At 40.0% G+C, this 26208-nt stretch overlaps 2 protein-coding genes across 2 annotated transcripts; both read right to left on the reverse strand.

The window, feature by feature from the left end:
• Positions 1-17642: 17642 nt before the first annotated feature.
• On the reverse strand, positions 17643-18932 carry LOC134286982 (uncharacterized). Its single transcript, XM_062848698.1, has one exon. It carries the CDS (start codon positions 18930-18932, stop codon positions 17643-17645), a length of 1290 nt encoding a protein of 429 aa, XP_062704682.1.
• Positions 18933-18935: 3 nt separating this feature from the next.
• On the reverse strand, positions 18936-21674 carry LOC134286983 (uncharacterized). Its single transcript, XM_062848699.1, has one exon. The coding sequence runs from the start codon at positions 21672-21674 to the stop codon at positions 18936-18938; it is 2739 nt and encodes a 912-aa protein (XP_062704683.1).
• Positions 21675-26208: the final 4534 nt, after the last annotated feature.

The raw sequence follows: 26208 nt of genomic DNA on the forward strand, positions 1-26208 counted from the left end.
TTCCAAAAAAACAATAAAAACGCTGCACAGTAGGCCTGGCCGCTTTAATGCTTGTAATGCATCTCTGATGTACTGCAAATATTAATAATGACAAGAAAAATGATAGGAGTAGTCGAACCTATCATTTTCCAGGATTCTTTCAATGAATGGCTGTGTATGTGTAGACTAGACTAGACTAGATAAAACGAAAATGCACTAGGCTCATGAAATCATAAGTCATTTTTATGATTTTTGGGTGCACATTTTTACCCGTGCATAAGATATCGCTTCAAGTCATATCCACTAATCCGCGAGCGGTAATGGCGGCGGCGGGCATATCCTACCGGCTCGGATTTTGACGTTTCTTGGGGGAAAGTCAAAACAGTTTCATTCTCCTCTTCGCCCCTTCACCCACCGTTTGGTGGCGCCAACCGATTGCGATCCCCAAGAAACGTCAAAATTCGAATCGGTTATTTGTGCCCGTCGCCGCCATTACCGCTCGCGGATTAGTGGATTGGTCATCTCACTATGTTGAATTCCCCCTCTCCTCGTAAGTCGTGAAGTAAGTTATAGGCGTTCCTTTAGAATATTGTATACAGTGGCGCCTTGATTGTATTTTAGGCTGACAAAATCGGCATAGTTTTTTTTAGTAAATTTTGAACTCCATAAAAAGGTTCTGATTCTATCAAAGGAAACAATACAGTTAAAGAGGGCAAGTGAAGGGGTGGGGTTTATGTTAATTTTTGTCAGTTTTGATAAACGGGAAAAATGTAAATAATAGGGCTGTAGTATTAAAAATGTACTTTAGCTATTTATAGCGGTACAATTTTATCTTCTAATTTTTGTTGGCATGATATGCCTACTTCAACACAGTCTTCTTGGAGCTCATAATAATTAGCTTCTTCAACGATGTTGCGATAATTCGATATCCTGAATTTGCACGTCAAACAGAGCCGTCGCATTTTGTACTGGGCGGATCTGTCAAACAGTTGTCCAGCTGTCAAAAGGTGATTTAAAAAAAATCTCTTCAAAATTGATTTTAGGTACCAAAATAAAGTTTTCAACACATTGAAAAAAAAAATTTGTGGCTAAGAAAATGGTGCTCTTTCGTATAAAATAAAAAAAAAAACAATACACTTTTTCAAATTTAAAAACTTAACTGTGTCCTGACAAACAGGAGAGTAGACGATAGGTGAAGTGGAACAGGTATAGACAGCTTGAATCATAATTGAGCAGCAAATAAAAATAAACATCACAAATAACATATCCCATTTCAGATCGACGAGTGGATCCGTTTTTGTTGCCTTTCCGGATTATAAATATTACAAAGTATTCTAACCCAGAAAGCGCTACGTCTCTGATGCACACGTAGTACCGAGAGCGGTGATGTCAATTTCGCAAAAACACGTTTAATACAAAAACGTTCACAATCTCGCAAGAGGAATTACACTAGTTTACAGCATTTTTGAACTCGGTAAGCTGATGATCATTTTTGGTGTAGAATCATGCCCTGAGTTCGAAAACGTGAAGGAAAAAAATTACAGTAGAGCGGAAATTTTTTCGACTCTCCATACAAGGGTGATGATTTGAAATCGATTTTTGTTCTATTTTTAAGCAAAGTCGCTCAGTTCAAACATCTCATTCTCCGTAATCAATGCTCCGATTGAGCTGAATTTTTTACTGTAACTCGCCTACATATGATATGTCAAATAAGCGTTGAGAAAGAATTTTTAGATTGTTTATTTCTTATTGAAAAAAATACATTTCTTCATATATTTTTGAAAATTTTGCTAAAATTTAAGGAGATCATCCCAAAAACTCGCCAATATCTTGAATTTCGTCAATCTGACGCAAAACCTACATTCAGATGATCGAATGGTATTGTATTCAGCTTTTAATTTATGAAAAAAGATTTGAAATCGGTTGAACAAAACGAAAGATATTTGAATTTAAGTAAATTATATATTTTGAAAAATTGTAAAACTCGGTATTGAGCTAAAACTCAAAAACTGCTCTACCTAAAATTTTTTGAAGCGCGGTTTCGAAATCAGCGCTAAATTGTACTTCATAAATGTTGGTCCTTGACAGAAGTTCACGACTTTCATTTTATTTTGTAAACTTGTGTTATTGGAGAAATCTCTAAAGGAATGCCTTGATTTGCCCCTGGAAAAATCACTGGAGGAATCCTTAGAGAAGTTCGACAAAAGTTTCTGAATCACTACGGAAATTACTGTAATTCATAGAAGATTTGCGTAAAAAATTCTTGAAAAATCACCAGAGGAATCCATGGGCAACAGCCTGAAGGTCTATACCCGAGCAGGAACGAATTAGATATAGTACCAAGAAAAGGTATTGAGTCATCGACGAAAATACCTCAACAAGTTTTTGGCTTGGTATTGAGGACTGCTTGAGGTATTATTGAATAATTGATGGCACAAATTTCTCAAATAGAGGAGAACGTGCCTCTGGAGCCGACCTACTGATTATTGAATTATGGAACACGCACCATTTATGTTTTAGGTTTTGCATATCTCATATTAATATTCTACACCTATTCTCTTCTATGCGGGCATCTAGGAGTTCCTGGAGAAATCCCTAAAACTATCCTGAGGAATACCTGGAAGAAACTCTGAAGAAATCCAAGCACGAGTATCTACAGAAATTCAAGGAAAAGGAGCTCCAGGAATATTCCTTGGAGAAAATCTCTTTGGGACTTCCTCTCTAAAGGACTTCTTATGCTCCACCAACAGAAAACTCTGGTGGAAACTTTCCAAGAATCGCAAGAATAATTCTTAGGAAATTTATAGAGGAAACCCTGGTGGTATTGTAGGTAAAGGAAGGTAAGGAAGAATCTGCAACAGTAGTTCCTGAAGAAATCCCAGGCGGACTGAAGGAATTCCATACGGATTTCTTGAAGGAATATCAATTGATACCAAGAGAAATTCATCATATTTGGATGCTTCCAACTGCTGGAATTCTGTACCGGGAATTCATCATTACAAAAATCTCTAGAGGATTTTTTTATGGATATTCTAGAGGAATCCCAGCAACGAAATTTTAAATTGTTTGGCCCTTTTCAAATACAATGGGGGATTTGTTTGTTACGTAATTTGTATATGATTCCAAAATATATCAACTGATATTAAGATTGATTGTAAAATGGTAAGCCGAATGTAAAACACTTTTTCTTGTTAAAAAAGCAACACAATCGGATCAGAAATCCGACAATATCTGGAGAAAACGCAATCGAGGCCTCCCAAAATCGAGTCAGCACAGTATTATAATATTAAACGATTTCGAATTTCTGCATTAAAATATTAAAAAAATCTCAATAAAAATACTCCGGATAATCGAGTCTAAAATTCCGGATAATCGGGTCTCCGGATAATCGAGTCCGACCTGTAATCACTTTTAGATCATAGGCGAGAAAACGTTCAGAAGTGCGACCCCTTTGACAGCAGGCGTACTTATTTGACGACCCACCCAAGATATAAGAAAAATAATTACATAACAGCTTATGCATATCGCATACCCTTACTATTGATAAGCGCCTTTCTGTGCATATCGTTGCGCGTAATAAAGCCGCGGCTGACGACGAGTTGGTGGTTGATGTGCAGATGAGAACTTTTACACGCATTCTTACGGGCTTCCCTCATTAACTTTCAATTTCTTTCCACACGGGTTGCACAGCGGCGTGGCGGCTGCTTGCATAACATACTGCGACGACGCAAATGAGAGAACTTACGCATCATGCGCACATTGCATCGCATTCTTATGGAGGGACGGACGACGCGCTTATAATTCGGGGGTCGCACCTCCGCCGTCTCGCAAGACATATGCAACGCTCTGCTCTGCATGCAAAGGAAATGTGTGTTACCTCTCTATGTTGCAGCTTGCTTAGATATGGCGAACCCCTTTCCGCGCAGAAGGCAATTGATGATGACGACGACGACCGACCGTCCGCTCGGGAAGTTACCTCAAGGAGCAGGCCGTGACTTCCTTCCTTTCTTTGTTCCTTCCGTTTGTTGCGTTGCTCGGTTGGATAGTTCTTGCAGAACTTTTCAAAGGGGCTTAGGCATCATTGCTTGAATTCCTTCTTGTGTCTTTTGGTTTCTTCTTTTTGAAGATTCAACCTTTTTTTTTTTAATTTTGTCATTATTGTACATTTTAACTTATGATCTAATTCTACACTTAATTATTCAACTTTAATATTGAACCAAATATGTAAAGTGAATTTTTAGATTGATCTGTACTTTGATCTACCTTGCTCTCAATTGATGAATCATTGCGCTGAATGTATTCATATTAATCTTGTAAACATAGTTGGAGGATTCAATATATGTAAACGAAGAACTGTTTCCATTTCTATGCAAGCCCATTTGATAAGTTCATCGCGAGTTATTGTAGCAACGCATGCTGTAGAACGCTGTTGTTACGTTATGTTCTCAAGGTGGCAATAGGAGGGCATATGCCGCTTCCTCGCCGCACAAGGATCATCATCAGCTGCTTCAAGCAGCCGCGTCGATGCGATGATGACGACTGATGCGACCAGCAAACGTCGTTGATTCCGTCCGTCGCGCGCGAGGGACGGACCGAGGGGGAAATTCCGAAATATGGTTAGGCTTCCCCCGGATCGACCGGTGCATCGACGACGGATGGTTTGCGGAATGAAAGAAGGCGCGCAGCCGGCTTTGACGTTTGTGGCTCTGTGCACGGGGAGAGAAGGACGTTCGCTCATTTACAGCTGTTTTTACGTTCCGCTTCTCTTGTTTTCTATTGTGATCGAGTACCTACCAACCAACGAACGGGAGCATGCTTTTTCGATACGAAAAACGAACGCACATGCGGTATGGTCGAGCAGTTGGTTTTTGAATTAGGTAATCGAACCAGCTGATGACGGAATGGTTGTCGATTATCTGCGTGTTTGTCAATGTTTTATGATGGGATCAAGCATAAATAAAAAAAGGCCAAAAAAGGTGATGCCTTACCTACGTTCATTATCTCTTTGCCTTTCTTGTACTGATTACAAATTTCAATTATTATTTTATTTATTATTTCCTCCAAAAATAGACATTTTTCGACAATGTTTTCTTGAGTTGGTGTTTTTTACATGTGAAAACAACATTTCTTCTTTTAAATTCTGGAAAGAGATAATTTTTATGTTTCCTTCAGCCCGAAATATCGTCATGAAAAAACACCTGTAACGCCCAATTTTTCAAACAAAACTCCTGTTACTTTTCCAAAGGAGATATGTACATAACGACAATCTCTGAGTACTAAAAATCGCGTAATAAATTTCTCTACAATTTCTTAAGGTTTGTGCCAACGTAAGAACCTCGACAACACACAAAGAACGCGGCGCGAGACAGGACCCAACACTTCTGGCTTCTTACAGCATCATCAACATCGACAGCCATGTTGGATATGCGGCTCAAAATTTCAAAGTGATGATTTTCTGCAACCAAAGCGAATATTCGTATGAAAAAGTTTCACTCTATTTGCTCACTCGTAGTGATTACGATGCTGGGTCATTAGGCCGAAGGTCATTAGGCCGAATGGTCATTAGGCCGAATGGTCATCAGGACGAATTGAAAGTTAGCCGTTGTTTTTACCTTTTGCAACAATTTTTGACAAAAACTAGTTTAACAATGGAACTAGAAAGAATAGCCTATGTTTTAAAGAAGGAAAAATTTATGAATTGAATATCAGCAGTTTCAGCGCCAAAAACAATTTCAGCAATGATACTAGAAAGAACAGCCTATATTTAAAAGAAGGAAAAATTCATGGGTAAAATATCAGTAGATTCAGCATCAATAAAGTATCTTCGTGCCTGTCACGATACACACATGCAAAATGGTCATTTGCAGAGGAAGCTCTCAGTTAATAAGCTGAGAAGCAGGCTTTGTCTCAGTGGGGACGTAACGGCAAGAAGAAGACCCAATGACCATTCGGCCTAATGACCATTCGGCCTAATGACCATTCGGCCTAATGACCATTCGGCCTAATGACCATTCGGCCTAATGACCATTCGGCCTAATGACCATTCGGCCTAATGACCTTCGGCCTAATGACCTTCAGCCGAATGGCCTGACACCGTGATTACGATGATACTTTTTCTGCTGCGTTGCTGCAGAATTGACAATATTTTATCACTTCAAAAACGCGAGGCAAACAATCATTGAAATGCAAAAAGTCAATGATTCGTTTGAAAGCTTCGTGATGCATTATGACACCTTATAGTTCTTACAAAAAAATTAAAAAGGTTTTAATTTACCTTTTAAGTCGACCGGTTTCGGGCTCGACGTTGCCCATCGACAGAAAGATGTCCGACTCAATACACGGAAAAAAATCCATTCCCAAGACCATGAATATGACTCATAGTTTCCCGATATTTTTATGATTTTATGTTATAAATATACACCATGATTAAATTTTATGATCTTATGATTGATTTCACCATAACGCTATGCACCCGTTATTGTTTTGGCTTTCGACGACCAAAAATGGAAAATATAATCATGAAGCTATGATTAAATAAGCTGGGATCATGAGTAGCATTCATGAAGCCAAGAATAATTTTCATAAACCTGGATGCAGATCCTGATGCTTTACCACCAGATTCATAAAATTATGGTTTGGTGAGGTAGAACCATGCATAGAATTCATGGAATCAAAAAATACTTTTATGGTTCCGTCGTCGTCGGACCTCAATGTTTCTCAGTCAAATTCATAAAATCATGGTTGAGGGAGATGGAGCCATGCATAGAATTCATGGAATTAAGAATTACTTTTATGATTCCGTCGTCGTCGGTCGTCGACGCAAGCTAAAATCATAAGAAAATAAAATACGTGATATCAGAGCCCATTTCTATGATTTTGGGACCTATCCATCATCCTTTTTTCTATGAGCAAGCAGCACTTTTTAGTTGGCCTCTTGTTAGTGAAGATATGTAATGTTCAAATATAAAAGAGAACAACAATGATCGAACTCACCGGATAATCATATTTAGCTGGTTTATTATTTTTGTCTTTGGTACCTACATCCAACAGGCTAAGGATGCCCTCCAAACCACATCAATTGTTCTCTAGTTCACATCGCTTGCTGAGTCTCCGAAGTCGTCAAACGATGGATAAACCGTAAAAATAGAGAGAATTACCGAAAATTAACGCGCGATTCTCACTTTGCTTCACTCTCCGTACATAAACTCGGAACTACGACGGATGGCACAACGAAAACGCGAACTGGGCACTGTTTACTTTTTGCGCGTTTACTTTTTAGTCAATCAACTCCCAACAACCTGCCGAATCTTACGGGCATACTGTTTCGATGTTCCATTTCCTCATATATGCACATTTATTACTCTAACCAAATAAAAACTTTGCAAAAATAGCAGGTTCAACTTTTTCCACATGTCTGTGCTGGACGACCGCGCGATTTATATAATTGCATATGGCAGATAAGTGTAACGCTAGGAAGCGACCATGAATATAATTTATGAAAATGCTTGTTTCTATTCATATTTCTGGTCAACTCATTCATGATATTATGAATTTTAATTATGATATTATGAGTTGGCAGACATCATAAGAACATGATTTTTTATTCATGGTTAGGGGAATGGATTTTTTTCCGTGTAAGTGTTTCTTTAGGCGACTGACACCATTTTCTAAATTATCATGTTTCGGAGATATGAAAATGCTCACAAGTGCCTCCTAAGGTCTGTACTCGAAAAAAAAAAATGCACCACAGAAAAAAAGTGTACAGGGGGTGGCCAAAATGTTTGGGATAGGCAACTTTTTTTTCTCTTTCAAAAATGTTCAACATGCTGTAATTTTTCATAGAGTGCATCAAAAAATCTCAAATTTTGAATGTATGTCAACCTATTATATGTGCACGCTATTTTTTAGACAACTAATTTTTGAACTGTCATATCTTGGAAACCAGTGAACCGAATTTAATGAAATTTTTTAACGTTTATAAACAATATATTGATACTTGATCAGAGATGGAAAATGATGAAGATTGCAGCTGAGCAGACACAAACCAAAACAAACATACTCGCGAACAACAAGTGCCCGAGAATACTCGCACTTCTTTATTCGTGAGTAAACGAAGCTGGCAAGCACTCGCATGTGATTCGCGAAGCTTCGTGAGATTTTTGCATTTTGACGAAAAACGCATTTTTACGACTGGCAGTGCTGCTTTTCAGGAACAATAAAGCACAAAGCATTAGTTTATGTTGGATAATCACTAGATTTGCTATTATAACCACAATAAAATGCACTTCCCACACCTCCACTATTTCTTCACGAATAAAAACTCATGAGTGTTTCTGTTTTTGTTTTGCTTCTTACTCACGAAGCAGGCGGGTGCGAATAAACTCACACACTGTTTACTCTCGGAATCGTGAGTAAACTGTGTTGGCTTTACATTCGCGAATTGCTTCATGATGAGAGTAATTCCACCACTGTACTTGATACGATGATATAAAATGTAATATTTGTAAGTGTTCGCAGTTCAGTGTGGAGTGTTTTTGAGATTATGTTAGAATTTGTATCGTGTTTTGTTATAAAATAGTGCAGGTAGTGTCCGTAAGTGTCGTTCAGTTTTCTCCGTCAGTTACTGTTAGTCCATAGTTTAGTAGACTACCGTACTACGCCACCATCCACGCTACTTCCGAAACCCACCACCAGAGGGAAAACGAAATCCTTTTGGTAGCCTGAAAGGGGTTTCCGACGCTGAACCAAGATAGAAGGACGACTGCACATGAACGGGTTAACGGACACGATAATAGCAGCGATGTCTCGGGTGACTGTCCGAACACCAAAGGCCAGTGACCTAAATAGACTCCACTCTATGATGCGAGAAGACTAGAGAAAGAACCGCCAACCCAAATGGTTGAAGTAGTGTATTATGCGGCAAGTTACCCGCCAAACACTGAGCTTGTGAAAAGTGCAATTGAAAGATAGGGACGAGTTGAAGAGGATAGAGAGGAAACGGAGAAGGACACAGAACCCCGCTGTTTTTGGACAGAACTACGGTTCTGTAGGAGTTCAAGGTCCCCCCCCCCTACGTTGGGACGATCCGAAGAGTTCCGTCGTCCATCGAGTCCGTCAACATACTCGGTGGCAGCCCGAAGTCAAGAAGGGCCTACGAAATGCCGCCATCGCTACCCCGAAGGCTACTGGGGAACCGAGTACGTAAGGCCGCCATCGTTTAGGATCTGGTGTGGTGCGTGGTGGAAGGTAGAAGAAGGGGCCCCGAAATACAAGAAAGAACAGGTTAGAGTAGATGTAAGAATGTGGGAGGAATAGGAAGAGTAAGAGGCTGGAAAAGTCCGGAAATAAATGTGTAAAATGTGAAGTGACGTGAGTTTTTTCTGTACGACAGTGCGAATATTCCCTGCCCGCGAATAACTGGTCGAGAAGCATGCCGACCCTGAGGTGTTGTTTCAGGGAGTCTCAGGAAGGCTCCCCTCTTGAGCTAGTCGGCAGTTACATATTTTCTCACGACAAATCAAGTTATGGTATACCTATTTGATATTTTCACCCATATAGAGGAAAATAAGTCAAATTCGCAATACCACACAAAAATTACTAAACGTGTTCTTCCTTTAATCCAAATAGGCTCTATTATATCTTATTGGAGACATCTTGAAAATAGAATTAAAAAATCTTGGGACATCAAAACTAAAATTTAATGACATTAATGTAAAAAAAATACATTTTTTTCCGAAAAAGATCCACAATGTGTCAAGCTATGATAACTTTTTTCAACGTTCAAAAAGTACTATCGTTTTAGTAATTTGAGAAGCACTAATATATTTTTGATAAACGTTCAAAATTTCATCCAATTCGGTTCACTGGTTTCCAAGATATGACAGTTCAACAATAAGTTGTCTAAAAAATAGTGTTTTACTAGAACGATTCTAGCTTCGGGGAAGATTCGCCAATCGGGCTCTAATTTGTACCAATGATGGATATATAATAGCTGGACAAACAGTAAAAACTTGACAATCTTCGATGCACTCTATGAAAAGTTACAGTATGTTGAACATTTTTGTGAGAGAAAAAAAAGTTGCCTATCCCAAAAAATTTGGCCTCTCCCTGTAAATCTTTTTATTGAACGCATCCAAACAACTGATTTTTTAAACAGTTACCATATGGTATGAAAATTTCATAACAAAAGGTAAAGTTTTGGCGAAGATCAGTGAATCAAAATTCAACCATCGCGCAACAATAATGACAATGTCGCAACCTGTATTTGTTGCGACAATCCACCCAATGCGACATTAGTTTGTCCCAACTTGAAAATAATAGGATAAACATCATGCATCATGACTCATGAGTTTAGAGATTTTCAAGCCTTGCATTGCGGTTTTCAAACGGTAACTTTGAGTCGGTAAACACTGCAACTCTGCTTAAGTTCTATCATCAAACAGTTTCGACTTTGGGTTAGTAATAATTGATTATTCACGAGTTGAAAAGTACGCAACAAATTCCGCTTCCGTTTTGTCTGCAACAAAAATTTTCGAGATGATGTCATTATCTGCTACCAGTAGGGATAAAGAGTAATCGACGCGCCTTCTTTGTTGCTTGTTTTGTGCCTCTTTTGTCTGACAATTCTCTTCACTGGGGGTTCGTTCAAATATTACGTAACGCTAAGGGGGGAGGGAGGGGGTCTAGCGCTGTGTTACGCTTCATACAAAATTTAAAAATGTTCCATACAAAAGTTGTTACGTGGTGGAGGGAGGGGATCTAAAATTGTCAAATTTTGCGTTACGTAATATTTGAATGAACCCTGGCGAAGATAATATCTCAGACGCAAAACATGAGATTTTTTAAATTTTGTACACCAATATAAAACTTTACTGTTACGTTGTAAAAATGTCTGAAAATTTGACTGAAGGTTCCTAACCTAATACATATCAAGTGGTAAAAATTTCATCAAAATCGGCGCGGCACTATTTTTTTCTAGAAATCAAAACTTAAAACGCGTCAGAGTAAGTATAGGCATGTTTTAACAATGCCAAGGTCCGCAGTGGGGAAAAAACAGTGCAAACCTACACTAAATTCTGTATCTCACGAACGCATCCGGCTTTTCTAACGAACAAAACGGTTTTAGGCGTAAAATTGTCTGGAGAATCGAATGGAAGTGTTTAAACAGACCGCACGGATCATTATCTTGCTCATTTTGCCCTAATTCCCCAATGTTTATTAACATTTATATGAAACTAGTTCTAAAACAATTATGAAACATGAATGCGGTTTGCCTTGAAGGACTTTTTAGAAGGATTAAGATGTAGAGAATCGATTTGAAGGGATTGCAGTGACCGCATGAATGTATTTATGCTTATTTTACCCTAATTCCCCTCAAATATAGAGTTTTGTATGAAATTAGCTCCATAACTCGCAAGGAATTTATGAGTGGTATGTTAAGAAGGCTCTCTTTAGTGAATTTTGATACAAGGAATTGATGAGAAGTGATTGCAGTGACCGCGCGAATGTAATTATGCTCATTATACCCAAATTCCCCACATATATTGAGTTTTGTATGAAATTTGCTCCTTACTCGCAAGAAAATTATGAGTGGTATACTAAGAAGGCTTTCTTTAGTGGATTATGATACAGGGAATCGACTAGGAATGGTTGCAGTGACCGCCTGAATGTTATTATGCTTTTTGTACCTCAATTCCCCACATATATTGAGTTTTATATGAAATTAGCTCCATAACTCACAAGAAAATTATGAGTGGTATGCAAAGCAAGGGTTTTTTTAGTGGATGATAATACAAAAAAATCTATGAGAAGTGATTGCAGTAACCGCGCGAATGTAATTATGCTCAATATACCCTAACTCCCCACATATATTCAGTTTTGTATGAAATTAGTTCCTTACTCGCAAGAAAATTAAGAGTGGTGTGCTAAGAAGGCTTTCTTTAGTGGATTATGATACAGGGAATTGACTAGAAATGGTTGCAGTGATCGCTTGAATGTTATTATGCTCATTTTACCCTAATTCCCCACATATATTGAGTTTTGCATCAAATTAGCTCCATAACTCGCAAGGAAATTATGAGTGGTATGCTCTGAAGGGCTTCTTTAGTGGATGATGATACGAGGATCAGATTAGAAGTGATTGCAGTGTTTGCGCGAGTGTAGTTATGCTCATTTTACCCTAATTCTCCACATATGTTGAGTTTTGTATGACATTAGCACCATAACTCGCAAGGAAATTATGGCTGGTATGCACGAAAGGTTTTCTTTAGTGGATTATGATACACGGTGATGAAAAAAGATGGCAGTGACCACGTAAATGTTATTATGCTCATTCTGCCCTAGTTCCCCACATATATTACATTTTGCATAAAATTGGCTACATAACTCGCAAGAAACTTATGGGCGGTATGCTGTGAAGGAGTTCTTTAGTGAGTTATGATATAAAGAATCGACTAGAAATTAATGCAGTGATCACGTGATTGTTATTTTGGTTATCCTATCATAATTACCCACATATATTGAGTTGTGTATGGTATAAGCTCTAAAACTCACAAGAAAGTAATGGATACCATATCATAATAACATTAACGTGGTCTCTGTAATCACTTCTAATCGATTCCTTGTATCATAATCCTTCTTTGTATACCACTCATAATTCTCTTGTGAGTTATGAAGCTAATTTCATACAAAACTCAATATATGTGGAATCAGGGTATAATGAGCATTATTGTATTCACGTTTTCACTGCAATCATTTTCAATCGCTCCCGTGTATCATATACACTAAAGAAACACTTCCTTGCATACCACCCATTATTTTCTTGTGAATTACGGAGCAAAACTTAATATATGTAGGGAATTAGGGTAAAATGAGCATAATAACATTCGAGCAGTTACTGCAATCACTTCTCATCGATTCCTTGTATCATCATCCAATAAAAAACCCCTTCTTAGCATACCACCCTTAAGTTTCTTATGAGTTATAAGACTAATTTCATGCAAAACTTATTATATATGGAAAATTAGGGTAAAATGAGCATAATAACATTCACGCAGGCACTGCAATCATTCTTAATCTATTCCTTGTGTTATAATCCACTAAAAAAGCCTTCTTGTCATACCACTCATAATTTCCTTGCGAGTTATGGAGCTGACTTCATACAAAATTCAATATATGTGGGGAATTGGGGTAAAATAAGCATAAATACAGGCATGCGGTCACTGCAATCCCTTCAAATCGATTCTCTACATTTTACTCTTTCAGAAAAGTCCACACGGCCGTGTGCACTATTAGGACTGTAGAACTGTCCATACTATTCCAATTCTTGTCAAAGTTTGACAGCGTTAAATTATTATATAAAATTGTTCTCAATCAAATTTTGGATGAATACTTTCAAAGTTAGAACACTTTGAATGTCGCAATAAAAAAATACATGTTTGATTATTGCGACATTTTGCCTCATATACGATCACAACTTTTTATAGGACAGATCAAATTGAATGAAAAGCCTCAAAATGTTAACATGTATATACTTTACCTACAGAAAAAATTTCATTGAAAAGGGGTGAAGTATTTCCCGCTCTAGACCTAAAAGAGTAAAAAATAATATTTTTTTAAATCTTCGTTCACTCAAAATTAAAAAAGTATCATTTTCTGCGTCTGAGATATCTTCGCCAATACTTCACCGATTTTTATTAAATTTCTATGGCATCAGCTACAAATACTATACAGTAACCGTTTAAAAAATCAGCTATTTGGATGCGTTGAATCAAAAGTTATACACTTTTTTCTGTAGTGCATTTTGTTTCGCCTGAAACCCCTGGAGAATTTCCTATAGGGGAATTTCAGAGATAAAGGATATCCGGGAGACCCTGCAAAATTGTATAAGGAAGTCTTGAATGAATCCTTGAAGGAGTTCCCCGATGAATCCCGAGAAAGTGGTAGGAGGAATCACAGAAATCTCGGAAGGTATTCCTGAAGCAACCTCGGGGAAAAAAAAACTCCAAAAAGAATCTCTGAAGAAACTCCGGCTGAATTCCTGGAGCGACCTCAGAAGAACCTCCTGGTATAATCCCTGAAGAAAATCCTGGAGGAATCCAAGAAAGTTTTAATATAAAAATACAGAAGGAACACGTTACGGAAAAAAAAAAACTTTAAACTACTCTTGGAGGAATCTCAGAAGGAATTTCTGGAAATATCGCTGAATGAACTGTCGGTTAAATGTTATTAAAAATTCCTAGAGAAATCTCAGAAAGAACTTCTGGAGAGGTCTCAGAAGAAACACCTAGTTAATCTTCAAATCGAAATCCTGGAGGAATCCCTGAAGAAATTCAGGGAAGAAATTCATGGAGAAATCTCAGAAACAGCTCCAGGAGGAATATTAGATGGAGCTACTTCTGGGATTCCTCCAGGGTTTCTTTTTGAGATAACTTCCAGGATTCTTCTAGCTGTTGCTTCTGTGTTTCTTCAAGGAGTTTCTACCGAGATTTATTCCGGGAAAACTCCAAGATATCCTTCCGGAATAACTTCAGGAACTCCAAAACATCTAAAAGCAGCAAAATTTCTCAAGGAATTTCCCCAGCAATTTAGAAAGAATTTTTTTAGGGGTTACTTCTGGGTTTCCTCCAATTCCTTTTCAGAATCCCTTAAATAAAACTAGTCATATCTGAAGAAATTACCGATTATCTCCGAAGGTTCCTGGGAAGAACTTCTGGAGGAATCCTAAATGAAACCTCTTTAAGAATCTTAAAAGAAATTCGTAAGGGGGCCGTACACAAATCACGTCACGCTCTTAGGGGGAGGAGAGTTTTGCAGAACGCGACGACCCTTACAAAAAATATTGAGGTCCCATACAAAAAGTGTGACCTTAGGGGGGGCTTTAAAAAGGTCGATTTTAGCGTGACATAATTTGTGTATCATCCCAAAGTACCTATATAGGTGCTTAGAGAGACGCACATTGTGATAGTCGAAATACGAGTATCTGTCAAATTATAAGCAAAATAGGGCAGAATTACAAGGATCATAACTGATTACACTCATTCGTAGAGGATAAAGATTCCTTTTTGTCTGATTTGCGGAATTGCTGTTTTGACAGACTTTATTACTATACAAATGTGAACGAGAAACTCAGTCATTTTAATCATATTCTTTTATCTATTCTTGATCGGCATGCTCCTTTGAAGAAAAAAACTGTGAAAGATTCCAAAAGCCCGTGGATAAACAGCTACGTTCGTAGAATTTTTAAAAACCGCAGTGAAGCATACGAATGTTGGAAACGTGACAAAAACATTGATCAAAAATGGAATAATTTCAAATGCCTTCGCAATTTGGCAAACCGAGAAACTAAACGTGTAAAACAACAATATTTTACAGCACAGCTGAACATTGATTTACCTGTAAAGCAACTTTGGAATAATATAAAACGATTAGGACTCAAACAAATTAATACAAGAATGGGCGGGGGAGATGTGACCGCGGCTTCACTCAACACGTACTTCATTTCACATTACGTTCCGGATACATTTGTAGAAAATGTTAGTAATGTGAAAAACCATTCGGATTTTTCATTTCGTGGAGTAACGAATGATGAAGTTCTTTCGGAATTTGTTTCTGCCTCTTGCGACTCTGTTGGCGATGATCTAATTCCACTAAAGGTTTTAAAAATGTCATTACCGGTAACTTTACCATACATCACTGACCTTATGAATTTCTGTATTGCATCTTCGAAATTTCCTGATGTTTGGAAAGTTGCGAAAGTTGTACCAATTGGTAAAGTTGATAATCCTACCATTGAAAAGGAGTATCGTCCTATTAGTATTCTCTGCGCTCTCTCGAAGATATTTGAATCACTACTTTTTAAACAACTTAACGAATATTTATCTCGTCAAAAACTATTGTGTCCTTTCCAGTCAGGGTATCGAAAATCTTGCAGCACTGTTACTGCCTTGATCAAAGTTGAGAATGATGTAAGAGAGGCGCTTGACAAGAAAATGGTTACTGTTATGGCCCTGTTAGACTTCAGCAAAGCATTTGACACCATTAGTCACAATTTACTTTGCAGTAAGTTAAAGGTGAAATTTAAAATCGATTCATCATCAGTGAATTTGATTCACTCCTATTTGTTACAACGTTCACAATATGTGAATTTTAATAACACTGTATCGGATAGAGCCTTTGTCCCTTGTGGCGTACCACAGGGATCAATACTCGGTCCTCTCTTGTTTTCCATGTATATAAATGATTTACCCCTTATTCTGTCCTTCTCTAAATTCCATTTGTACGCTGATGACTGTCAGCTTTACATTTCTGATTCGATACATAACTTGAGAGATAGTGTGCACAAAATGAATGTTGATATCCAAAATATTCTTAACTGGTGTACACTTAACGGATTAAATTTGAATTCGAAAAAAACTCAAACGATTATCTTCAGTACTAAACGAGTGACAATTATTGATGCTCCTAAAATAAAAGTTGGCAACGATGTCATCGAATATTCTGACGTTGTAAAAAATCTTGGAATACTAATGGATTGTAAATTGTCATGGAATGATCAGGTCAACGCTGTCTGTAGTAAAGTTTACAAAGCCCTTCACTCACTTGTTGCTCTTAAGAAATGCACTCCACAACATACTAGGTTTAAATTGGCCAGAACTCTTCTTATTCCTCTCTTTGATTATGGAGATGTTCTTTACTCTTCAGTGTCCAAGAAAAATTTACGTAAACTTAACCTAGCATTCAATACTATAACTCGGTATGTTTTCAATCTTAAGAAGTACGATCACATCTCTAGATATTCCAAGCTTCTGCTTGGTCGAAGTTTTGTTAGCCATTTAAATATTAGGCTTTGTACACAAACTTTTAAAATTCTAAACAATCCTCCGACTTATCTTGAAAATTTCTTCACGTATGCCAAATCACCTAGGGCACCTGCATTAATTGTACCTAGAAGTGTATCCGATAACTTAAAACATTCTTTTCAGCACAGGGCAATTAAAACATGGAACGAATTACCTAGAAATTGCAGGAGTATGAGAAGCTATCCTTCGTTTAAGCGCAGTATTGAATGTTTTTATAACAGTCAAGTACATTAGCATTATTGTCGCATAGTAGCATATACTTTGAGAACCGTTAGATGGTTATTTGTGCTATTATTTTGTATAGAAATAAATAAAATAAAATAAATAAACAGATTAAATTGCTGCGTAAGCCATGATTTTCCGTTTATTTGAAATGTTTCATGATTTTGCGAATAAAATAATCAAAGATTGCCTTGGTGATCTCGACGTTCAATCAGTTTAATTAGTTTACGCTGTTAAGTGAATCCCCCTTGTTTTCGACCGGAATTGATGCGGAAGTGGACAAAGCACGACGAACGAGAACTAACGCGAAGTTTTATACCGCGAAACCGGAGTTTTCAGAACTTTCGCAACCGAAATTAAATAAAAACTCTCGCAAACCAAGATGTCTGCTCTAACTAACTTTTATTGCGAATGGAAGAATACCTAAAACAAAGGATCAATGACATGGTATATGAATGATAGGTTGAATTCCTCTTCATGAGAATCCCTCTCTTGCCGCAACTATCCTGCAACTTACTCTGTCAGGGTTGAACTCGGTTTCCATCACACCGTAAACATCCTCCCGGCCTTGAGGCGTATGCCTCAATCAGTAGGAAGAACTACCAGCTTATGGATGGGTCTATGATAGATGGTTTCGCCTCGCTGCAGGCTAACGTTCCGAACGATTCCGCTCCGATCCGGATGAGTAGCTACCACCCGAGCAAGTTCCCAGTGGGCCGGTGGCGTATTATCATTCTTAACCAGAACAAGATCTCCAATCCTCAGGTTATCTCCGATCTTCTGCCATTTTGTCCTGGGTTGAAGCGTTGCAATATACTCGGTCCTGAAGCGTTCCCAAAAGTCTTCGGTCATCTTCCGTAGCTGACGATATCTGTCGAGGCGATTCGTTGGTACATCGGATACACCTGGTTCTGGCACCAGGTTCAGTGGCTGTCCGATGATAAAGTGTCCTGGTGTTAAGGCTTCACACGAATCCACGGAGCTGGAAAGGGCACACAGCGGCCGTGAATTCAAGCATGCTTCAATCTGCGTCAATAGAGTTGACAGTTCCTCGAAGTTCAACACGGCGGTTCCCAACACGACGCGCAGGTGTTTCTTCATGCTTTTTACTGCTCCTTCCCAAATACCGCCCATGTGGGGGGCGGACGGCGTAATAAAGTTCCACTGTATTCCCAAATTGTTCAGATGCTGATTCACTTCGGAGTTGAACGTTGCTGAAGCCAGAAGTTCCTTGAGTTGGCGATCGGCGCCAACAAAATTCGTGCCATTATCTGACCACAGTTGATTGGGCAAACCACGTCGGGCACAGAAACGTTTCAAAGCTGCGATGAACGTGTTCGCTGATAAATCTGTGGCAGCCTCCAAATGAACAGCTTTTGTTGCGAGGCATACAAAAACTGCTATGTAGCTCTTCACGGTTTTAATGGATCGCAGTAGGCTGGCCTTTATTATGACAGGTCCAGCATAATCGACGCCGACGTTTTCGAAAGCACGGCCGCTAGTAGTTCGCACCGCAGGCAAACTCCCCATCAGTTGACTTGCTGTTTTGGCCTTCCAGCGTGCACAGCGTACGCAGCTGTTTACCACCGACCGCACCACTGATTGGCAGCCGACCACCCAGTAGAATTGGTTCAGCGTCGCGATGAGCAAAGTAGGACCAGCGTGCAGATTTTGTTGGTGCAACATCGATATCAACAAGTGTGTGTAACGATGTGACTTGGGAAGAATAACCGGATGCTTCAAGTTGAATGCTAGCTCCGAGTTTTGCAGCCTTCCCCCGACACGCAATGTTCCATCCCCATCGATGAACGGGAAAAGCGACTTGATTTGGCTCTTTGCTGAAAGTGGTAGACCCTTTCGAAGATGCTTCATGTCCTAGCCAAACACCTCACGCTGAGCGAAGCGAGCCAATTGTAGATTGGCTTCATACACTTCCACTGCCTTCAGTTGTCCAGAAGTCTTTTCGGTGCCACGCAGCTTCGATAGTAAGTTGGCCTTGAATCTGATGACCCACGTCAACACTCGTTGAGAAACCTTCAGTAACCCGTTCCGTTTCAGGAGATACTCTTCAACTTCGTAGTTCGATTCAGGTTTCACCGCAATCGTAGCTGCAGCGGCCACCTTCCGTTGCTCCGTCACGTCTTCTTCAAATGGGATCGATTCAGCGCTTTCTTTCCAGGTGTCCTCTGTGCTGTACAGGAGAGATGGGCCAGTCCACCACAACTTATAGTCAACCAGCTCCGTTGGCAGCACACCTCGAGATGCACAATCCGCCGGATTTTCGCTTGATGAAATGTGGTGCCAGGAACTTCGTGGCAAGAAATCCAAAATCTCCGAGGTCCGATTTGCCACGAAAGTCTTCCATTTCTTCGGATGGGATGTCAGCCACCCAAGCACAACAGTAGAATCCGTCCACGCGTAGCATGTCACATCCAAGTGGTCCAACGATTCGAGAATCTGCTTCATGAGCTCCACAAGAAGGGCGGCTGCATTCAACTCGAGCCGGGGAAGTGACACTTGCTGGATTGGAGCCACCTTGGTTTTGCTTGCGACCAGCGAAATGCACACATTGCCGTCCCTGTCCTTGGATCTAGCGTAGACGACTGCTGCATAGGCCGACGCTGACGCGTCGGCGAAGCCGTGCAGCTGCACTGCTCCCAGATGATTCACGATCCATCTTGGAATCCGGATATCCTCGATTGATGCCAAGCTTGTCTTGATTTTGTTCCATTCCTGATTGATGGCAGCCGGCAACGGATCATCCCATTGCAAGTCCTGCAGCCACAGTGTTTGGTACAGGATCTTGATGCGAACAATTATCGGCGAGATCCAACCCAAAGGATCGAAAAGTCGAGCTGAATCCGATAGGAGTTGGCGCTTCGTGTTTGGCTTGTCGATGTCAAAATTCACCCGGTACCCAAACGAGTCGGTGACTGGGTACCAGTGTATGCCCAGTGCTTTCACGGAATCCGCTTCTGGATGAAGATGCACAGGAACTGACGCTTCGGCATCGCTTGCATTCTCCTCCAACAGCCGTGGATCGTTTGCCGACCATTTCCGGAGATGAAAACCTGCACCCGATGTAACCTGATCAATGTCCTCCTTCAATTCGAGTGCGTCCTCCAATGTGGCAGCACCAGAGAGAAAATCGTCTACATGAAAGTTTTTCAGCACACGATCTGCTGCATTTGGATACTGCGTACGAGAATCACGGGCAACTTGTCGCAACGACTCGATGGCTAGAAACGGCGCACAAGAAGTCCCGTATGTTACTGTCAGCAATCGGTAGTGTTCGATGGGCTTATCGGGGTCCGCTCTCCATACGATACGCTGGTAGTCGACGTCGTCTCGATGTATCCTTACCTGTCTGTACATTTTTTCCGCGTCCGCCATGAAGGCGAAAGCGTAACTTCGAAAACGGGTCAGCACGACAGGCAGGTCCTCAGTGACGTTGGGTCCGATCAGCAGCTTCTCATTCAACGATATTCCAGTCGACGATCGACAAGAGCCGTCGAAAACGACTCGCAACTTGGTGGTGACGCTTTCCTGCCGCATGACACCGTGATGTGGGAGGTAGAAGCATTTCTCGGGTGCAACGTTCACCTCGTCGTCGGGAATACGCTCCATGTGGTCAAGGTTCAAGTACTCGGCCATGAAATCGCCATACATTCGCTTGAATTCAGGATCTCTTGCAAATCTTCCTTCCATAGCCTTCAATCGCTGAACTGCCGCTGGCAGCGATTCACCCAACGCCGGCTTGTCTGCATCGAACGGTAGGCGTACTGTGAATCTGCCGGATTCCTCTCGTTGGTGTGTGGTGTTGAAGATATTCACTGCTTGCTGCTCCTCTTGTGTCAACGGCTTCGGTTGGTTGACCTCCTCCACTTCCCAAAACTTCCGGAGGGACTTGTCGATGTCCATGTCCATGCTGAGACTGACAATGGCCGTGTTGCAGTTGACTTCGCTGGCATCGAAAACTTGACCGGCGTCGATCCATCCGAACGTAGAGTTGATCGCCACAGGAAGTCCCGCGTCGTCTTTCACTTTGCCGTCCTCCAAAATTGCCAAGAAAACATCAGCTCCAAGGATAACATCGATCTTTCCGGGCTTGTCAAAATCTGGATCCGCTAGCTGCAACGGCTCCAAACATTTCAGACGTTCACGATCCAGTCGCTGGTTTGGTACGATTTGTGGAAACTTGGAGAGCACATACGCATTCACCTTCACTACAGGGCTGTAGCAGAATCGAGACGAAATTTCCAATTGTACGGCTCCTCTGGTGGTTTCCGACGAGCAGCTTGCGATTCCGGTGACGACCAAATTAGCGTTGCTTCGTTGCAGTCCGATGCTGGTCACGCAATTCTCCGTGATGAGGGAGGCTTGGGAACCGCTATCGATCATCACTCTCACTTCCTTCCACTGACCGTCAGCTCGCTTTACTCTTACCAAAGCCGTTGGTAGTAATCCGATGACAACCGAAGAATTGTTGTTTACATTCGTTGTGCAGGACGCTGCTGGTTTGACGTCGACTGCTACAGAATCCGATTTCTGTGTTGGCAACGGCGATGGCGATGACGACGGCGACGCTTTCTCCGGTGGTGTCGGTGCTGTCATTGTCGGCGTCTCGCAGCTTGCTTTGCACAGCATCGTGTGGTGACGTTGCTGACAGTTTGGCGTGCGGCATACCGACTTCGATGGGCAGGATTTTGCGCAATGGTTTGGCCTCAAGCAGTTAAAACAAAGTCTTGCTTGCTGCACTCGCTCCCGCCGTTCACTTACCGAAGACTCCTTGAAGACGGTGCAATCATAAATCCTGTGGCTGGCAGCACAAACTGGACACGATTGATGCTGCACTGCGTTGAAAGATTTGATTTCCTTCTTCACTGTGTTCTACTTCCGTTCATCCCGACTGAACTCCTTCTTGACGACATAATCCAGGGGTTTTCCACCGAACGCTGCGCAGGTCTCCAATGCTTCACACTTCCGTTTCAAAAACTTGAGCAGGTCGTCGAACGTCGGGTCGTCGTTGTCCACGATGTGCTGCGACCACTGAGACCGGAGGCCATCGTCCAGCTTCTTCAGAACGATGTAGTTCAACCAAGGATCTCTAGTTTCGAATTCCGGCCCCAAAGCGCTGAGTTGACGAATCCGCGCTCTGATTGGTTTGATTAAGATTGTGCTGAATTTCTTCCACATTGTTTCTTATTTTTCAGTTGGTTTTGACCTTTGATCATGCGTAGAAATGAATACAACCACCCTCAAGGGAAGGATTGCAGCAAACCGTGCGCACGAGCGGCTGCGTTTTAACCTTCCTAATGCATTACGTAGGCCACAGCTCGCTGACGTAATGCACGGTTTAGGTAAAAAATGACTCTAAAAAATAAGGAGGGTTGAAACCGCTGTCACGGCTGTTCTTTGCTCTGCGATATAATTTCATTTAGCCGGCTTAAATAATAAGAAGTAGAAGATATGTTTTGTATTTATCTTGCTTGTGTGTCATCTGTCAATTGGCCTCAGAAATGTCAAACATTTTTAAGGCTCTGTGTTGATTGGTGTATTGAAGAATTGTGCTAGAATATGACTACATATGACTAAAAATCGGAAAAGAGATTCCAGACAGGATTAAGACTTGACCCATAATATAAACTGTTTTGATAATTTCCTAAAATATTTACCAAATCGACAGTTTTACAATAAGTTTGAGCTAAATTTCTTCACGCTTTAAATTTCAGCCATGTCTATGACTACGAACGGATTCCAAATTGCTGTTCAAGCTTTATGCAATTCAAATTTTGCGTAAACCAAAAAGGAAATTCGATATAAGATGTTACAGAGCAGAAAAAATAAAAATGGTAAATGGCAATATAGTTGCCACTGCCTTATAAATGGTTAAAACTATGGTGACATTGTTTTTTCACTGAAATTGAGTTTTCTAGCCTTAAAGTAATCCTTAAATCCTTAAACCATTATTTTCACAGTGGACACATAAAAAGAAAGTTCACACAATTTCGTCTGCCCCCGGGGTCAACCCAAGTTGTCCGGAATTCCTGGAACGAGAAATCCATCACGCCACCTAATCCTTCCTCCAAGAACATTCAATCCCAGACCGAAAGAAGTTATTTTTACGTTCGTAACCGATTCTTTTATGATCTAACCACCACCGGCAGTCATCTCGACTTCGTTCACGTCGCATCAGGAATGCAAAGAACAGAGAACACGTAGGTACCTTATTCTCTCCGCCATTCGAACTCGCATCCGCAAAGCGAAGAAGATTGGAAACATGAAAATCATCCACACCTGAGACCAAACGAGCTAATGGTGCCCGATACCTACCCGGCCGAGACCTCGTCGATCTTTGTTGCCTTTCTTGGTCCCCCATGAAGCGCACTCAGAAGCACCATCGGAGGAAGAGGAAGCGACAAAGAAGACGATGATGATCTTCAGCTGCACAGCCACCTCAACGACGAAGACGACGACGACCGGCGATTCGATGGGAAAGAATGGACGGGAAAGAAAATCACCTCCCACACCTAACGATCGTGTTTTCTGGTCTCCTCTGCGTGGATTGAACACTTGCGCCTCGATCGGTCCCAGAGAAACGGACCCGAGAGAAACGGTCCTCGTCGAGATTCCCACACACCCCGGACGACGGCGATGTGGGCACAAGTGTTCAAACGAATATCTACCCCGAAGAGGAACGTGCAATAAAACCCGGCCGAGTGTCGAGACCTCATCGTCGTCGTCATCGTCTTCGTCCAGTCGGTGAAGAACAACATTCTTTCGCCTTCCTGTTTGATGGCCCAACCTTGGTTTGTCGGAGAATGGGAATCCGTGCGTGTGAGTTCTTTTTCCAGGAATTTGATACGGACCCAGAGGCACCGAGCACCACCGACTTGCAAACAAGTATGCCGGTTGTTACCTTGATCAGGAGTGAGGTGAACTTCACGTACATATTTGTACATTGTCCAATTTTCAAAAAAAAAATCTTTGATTCTCAAGTCCACCCCTTCATTTTGATTGGCATCCAAAAAGAAGTCACTGGTCATAATTTCAGCTAAATCTATTGAAAATGAGAGGTACATCAAATGAATGTTATGTTTAAGACTGTTTTCGAAATTCTAAAAATCATAACTAAAGCCTGCGCACTTTAGAATCGGTACGCTTTCTACCGGCTGCAGATCAAAAATGGTTTAACCTAGAAAAAAAAAACCTAGAAGCAAATGAAGCTTATTTATTGCATTTTGTAGGAAAAATATAAAAAAATCAGTTTTTATTTCTTCAAGATAAAATTTTGACCTAATTGTGAAATTCATGCCATTTTATTCTGCACAAACCAATGAACGTCAATATTTTCAAATTTCACAGCTTACGGGCTGATATTTCAAAAAGAAACAAAATTATACTCATCAAACATATGCTCAAAACAAGTTACGACATTAAACTCTTAACAAATATGGTTCACAAGACCATAATAAAATTATAGCCTTATTGTCCATTCACGCTATATTCATAACATAATTTTACTCAAACTAATTTTTTATGAAAAAATATTTCCTGAGATCGTTTTTTGGATCTACAATTCCCCAATTCAAGTGTCCCAACTAAATTCATATCGAAAACTGGATTATTTTTGGAATTATTAGCAGTTTTCCCTCACAGTAGTCGGAAATTAACAGTCATAAGGCTAATCCCTCATAATTAGCCTAAAATAAGATAGTTTTCATGGATAAAACACTGAAAACCATATAGATTATGGAACTATAGATGTGATTCTATGATCACAAATAAAAAACTTCTGAATAAATTCAGTTTTATTTAAAAAAAATCGTTAGATATTTCACGCCATCAAAACACATCCAATGATTTCGTCAGCAACAGTCCATACAGCTTTCGAGCCACGATTATTCATATTGTTCTGCATCAAATTATTGGTTTCTTGTATACCAATACTATTCGTATAGTATCCTTCCCGTATGCGTATTTGCCGAACTAAAGCTTATGCGAAAACAAACTTTTTTGACCTTAAATATCTATGCAAGTCTTGTATTTTCCATAAAACCCTTCGAAGGCTTACCATAGCTATATTGGAAATTTTAAAAAAAAACACTCATGGATTATTTTACCTCCCTTAATCAACAATCATAATACCAAAAACTATTCTATACTGCGTAATTGGTGAGTTTGATAATTATATATTCCTACACAAATCTTGAATCTGACAATGATTGATTTTTGCTCAATGTGTGCAGAAAAAACTGGCACTATTTACGAATTCAGATCAATAGTTCATCTAAAAATATAAAAACAGCAAATTTTATATTTTTCCTACAAACTAAAATAGATAAGCTTCAATTGCTTTTAACAACACTTTTTTCCAAGTGACACCGTTTTTGAGCGGCAGCCGGTTGAAAGTGTACCGCTTCTAAAGTGCGCAGGCTTTATACTAAAACTTGACGAAAAAAAAATTCTTTTAGCATGAATTGGAAAATATACTTGTTGTTCGAGCAACATATGTCAATAAAACTTAATGAAATACACAATACTGGAAAGAGTAAAGTACGCAATAGTCGATTTTGATACAAAATGCTCAAGTTTAGAGCTCTGTATCTCAGCTTTTAGTGCGCCGATTGACTTCAAAATTTAACTGGACACTTTTAATAGCTTGAAATTTATTACGTAAAGAAAAATGACTTATCCATGCAAGATTTTAAAAGTTATCGCAAATTTTGCATTTTCGACTGAAATAAAATTTATCTTCCCACATTTTTTACATGTTTTGAACAAACTTGATTGGATTTGATCAAAAGTTGATCATTTAAGTGAATTCAATTCAATTTTCTATCGAAAAACGCAAAAAGTGTTGGGTTTACTGACTTATACTTTTTTTAAATTATTATGGTAACGTAATTTTTTAATAACCCTTTTAAAACACTAAAAATACTATTGCGGATTTTTAGAAAAATTTCCACTCTGCGGTAGCCGCCGAGTTCTACCGCAGCTGTCAAAGTCCTACCGCAGGCTTGAAAATCATCCTATCATTGAAACTGAAGGCCAAATCAAAGCATGCTTGCAAGATGAATTGAACTGAAAACCAACAACAAACAATGATCATCGGCGTCGTATCCAAGGCTATCCAAGGCATCGCTAG

This window comes from Aedes albopictus, chromosome 2 (assembly GCF_035046485.1).
Source record: "Aedes albopictus strain Foshan chromosome 2, AalbF5, whole genome shotgun sequence".
Taxonomy (NCBI): domain Eukaryota; kingdom Metazoa; phylum Arthropoda; class Insecta; order Diptera; family Culicidae; genus Aedes; species Aedes albopictus.

Coding starts and splice junctions, on each gene's coding strand:
- LOC134286982 (XM_062848698.1), bottom strand. CDS start 18,932: ATGAAGCATCTTCGAAAGGGTCTACCACTTTCAGCAAAGAGCCAAATC.
- LOC134286983 (XM_062848699.1), bottom strand. CDS start 21,674: ATGACAGCACCGACACCACCGGAGAAAGCGTCGCCGTCGTCATCGCCA.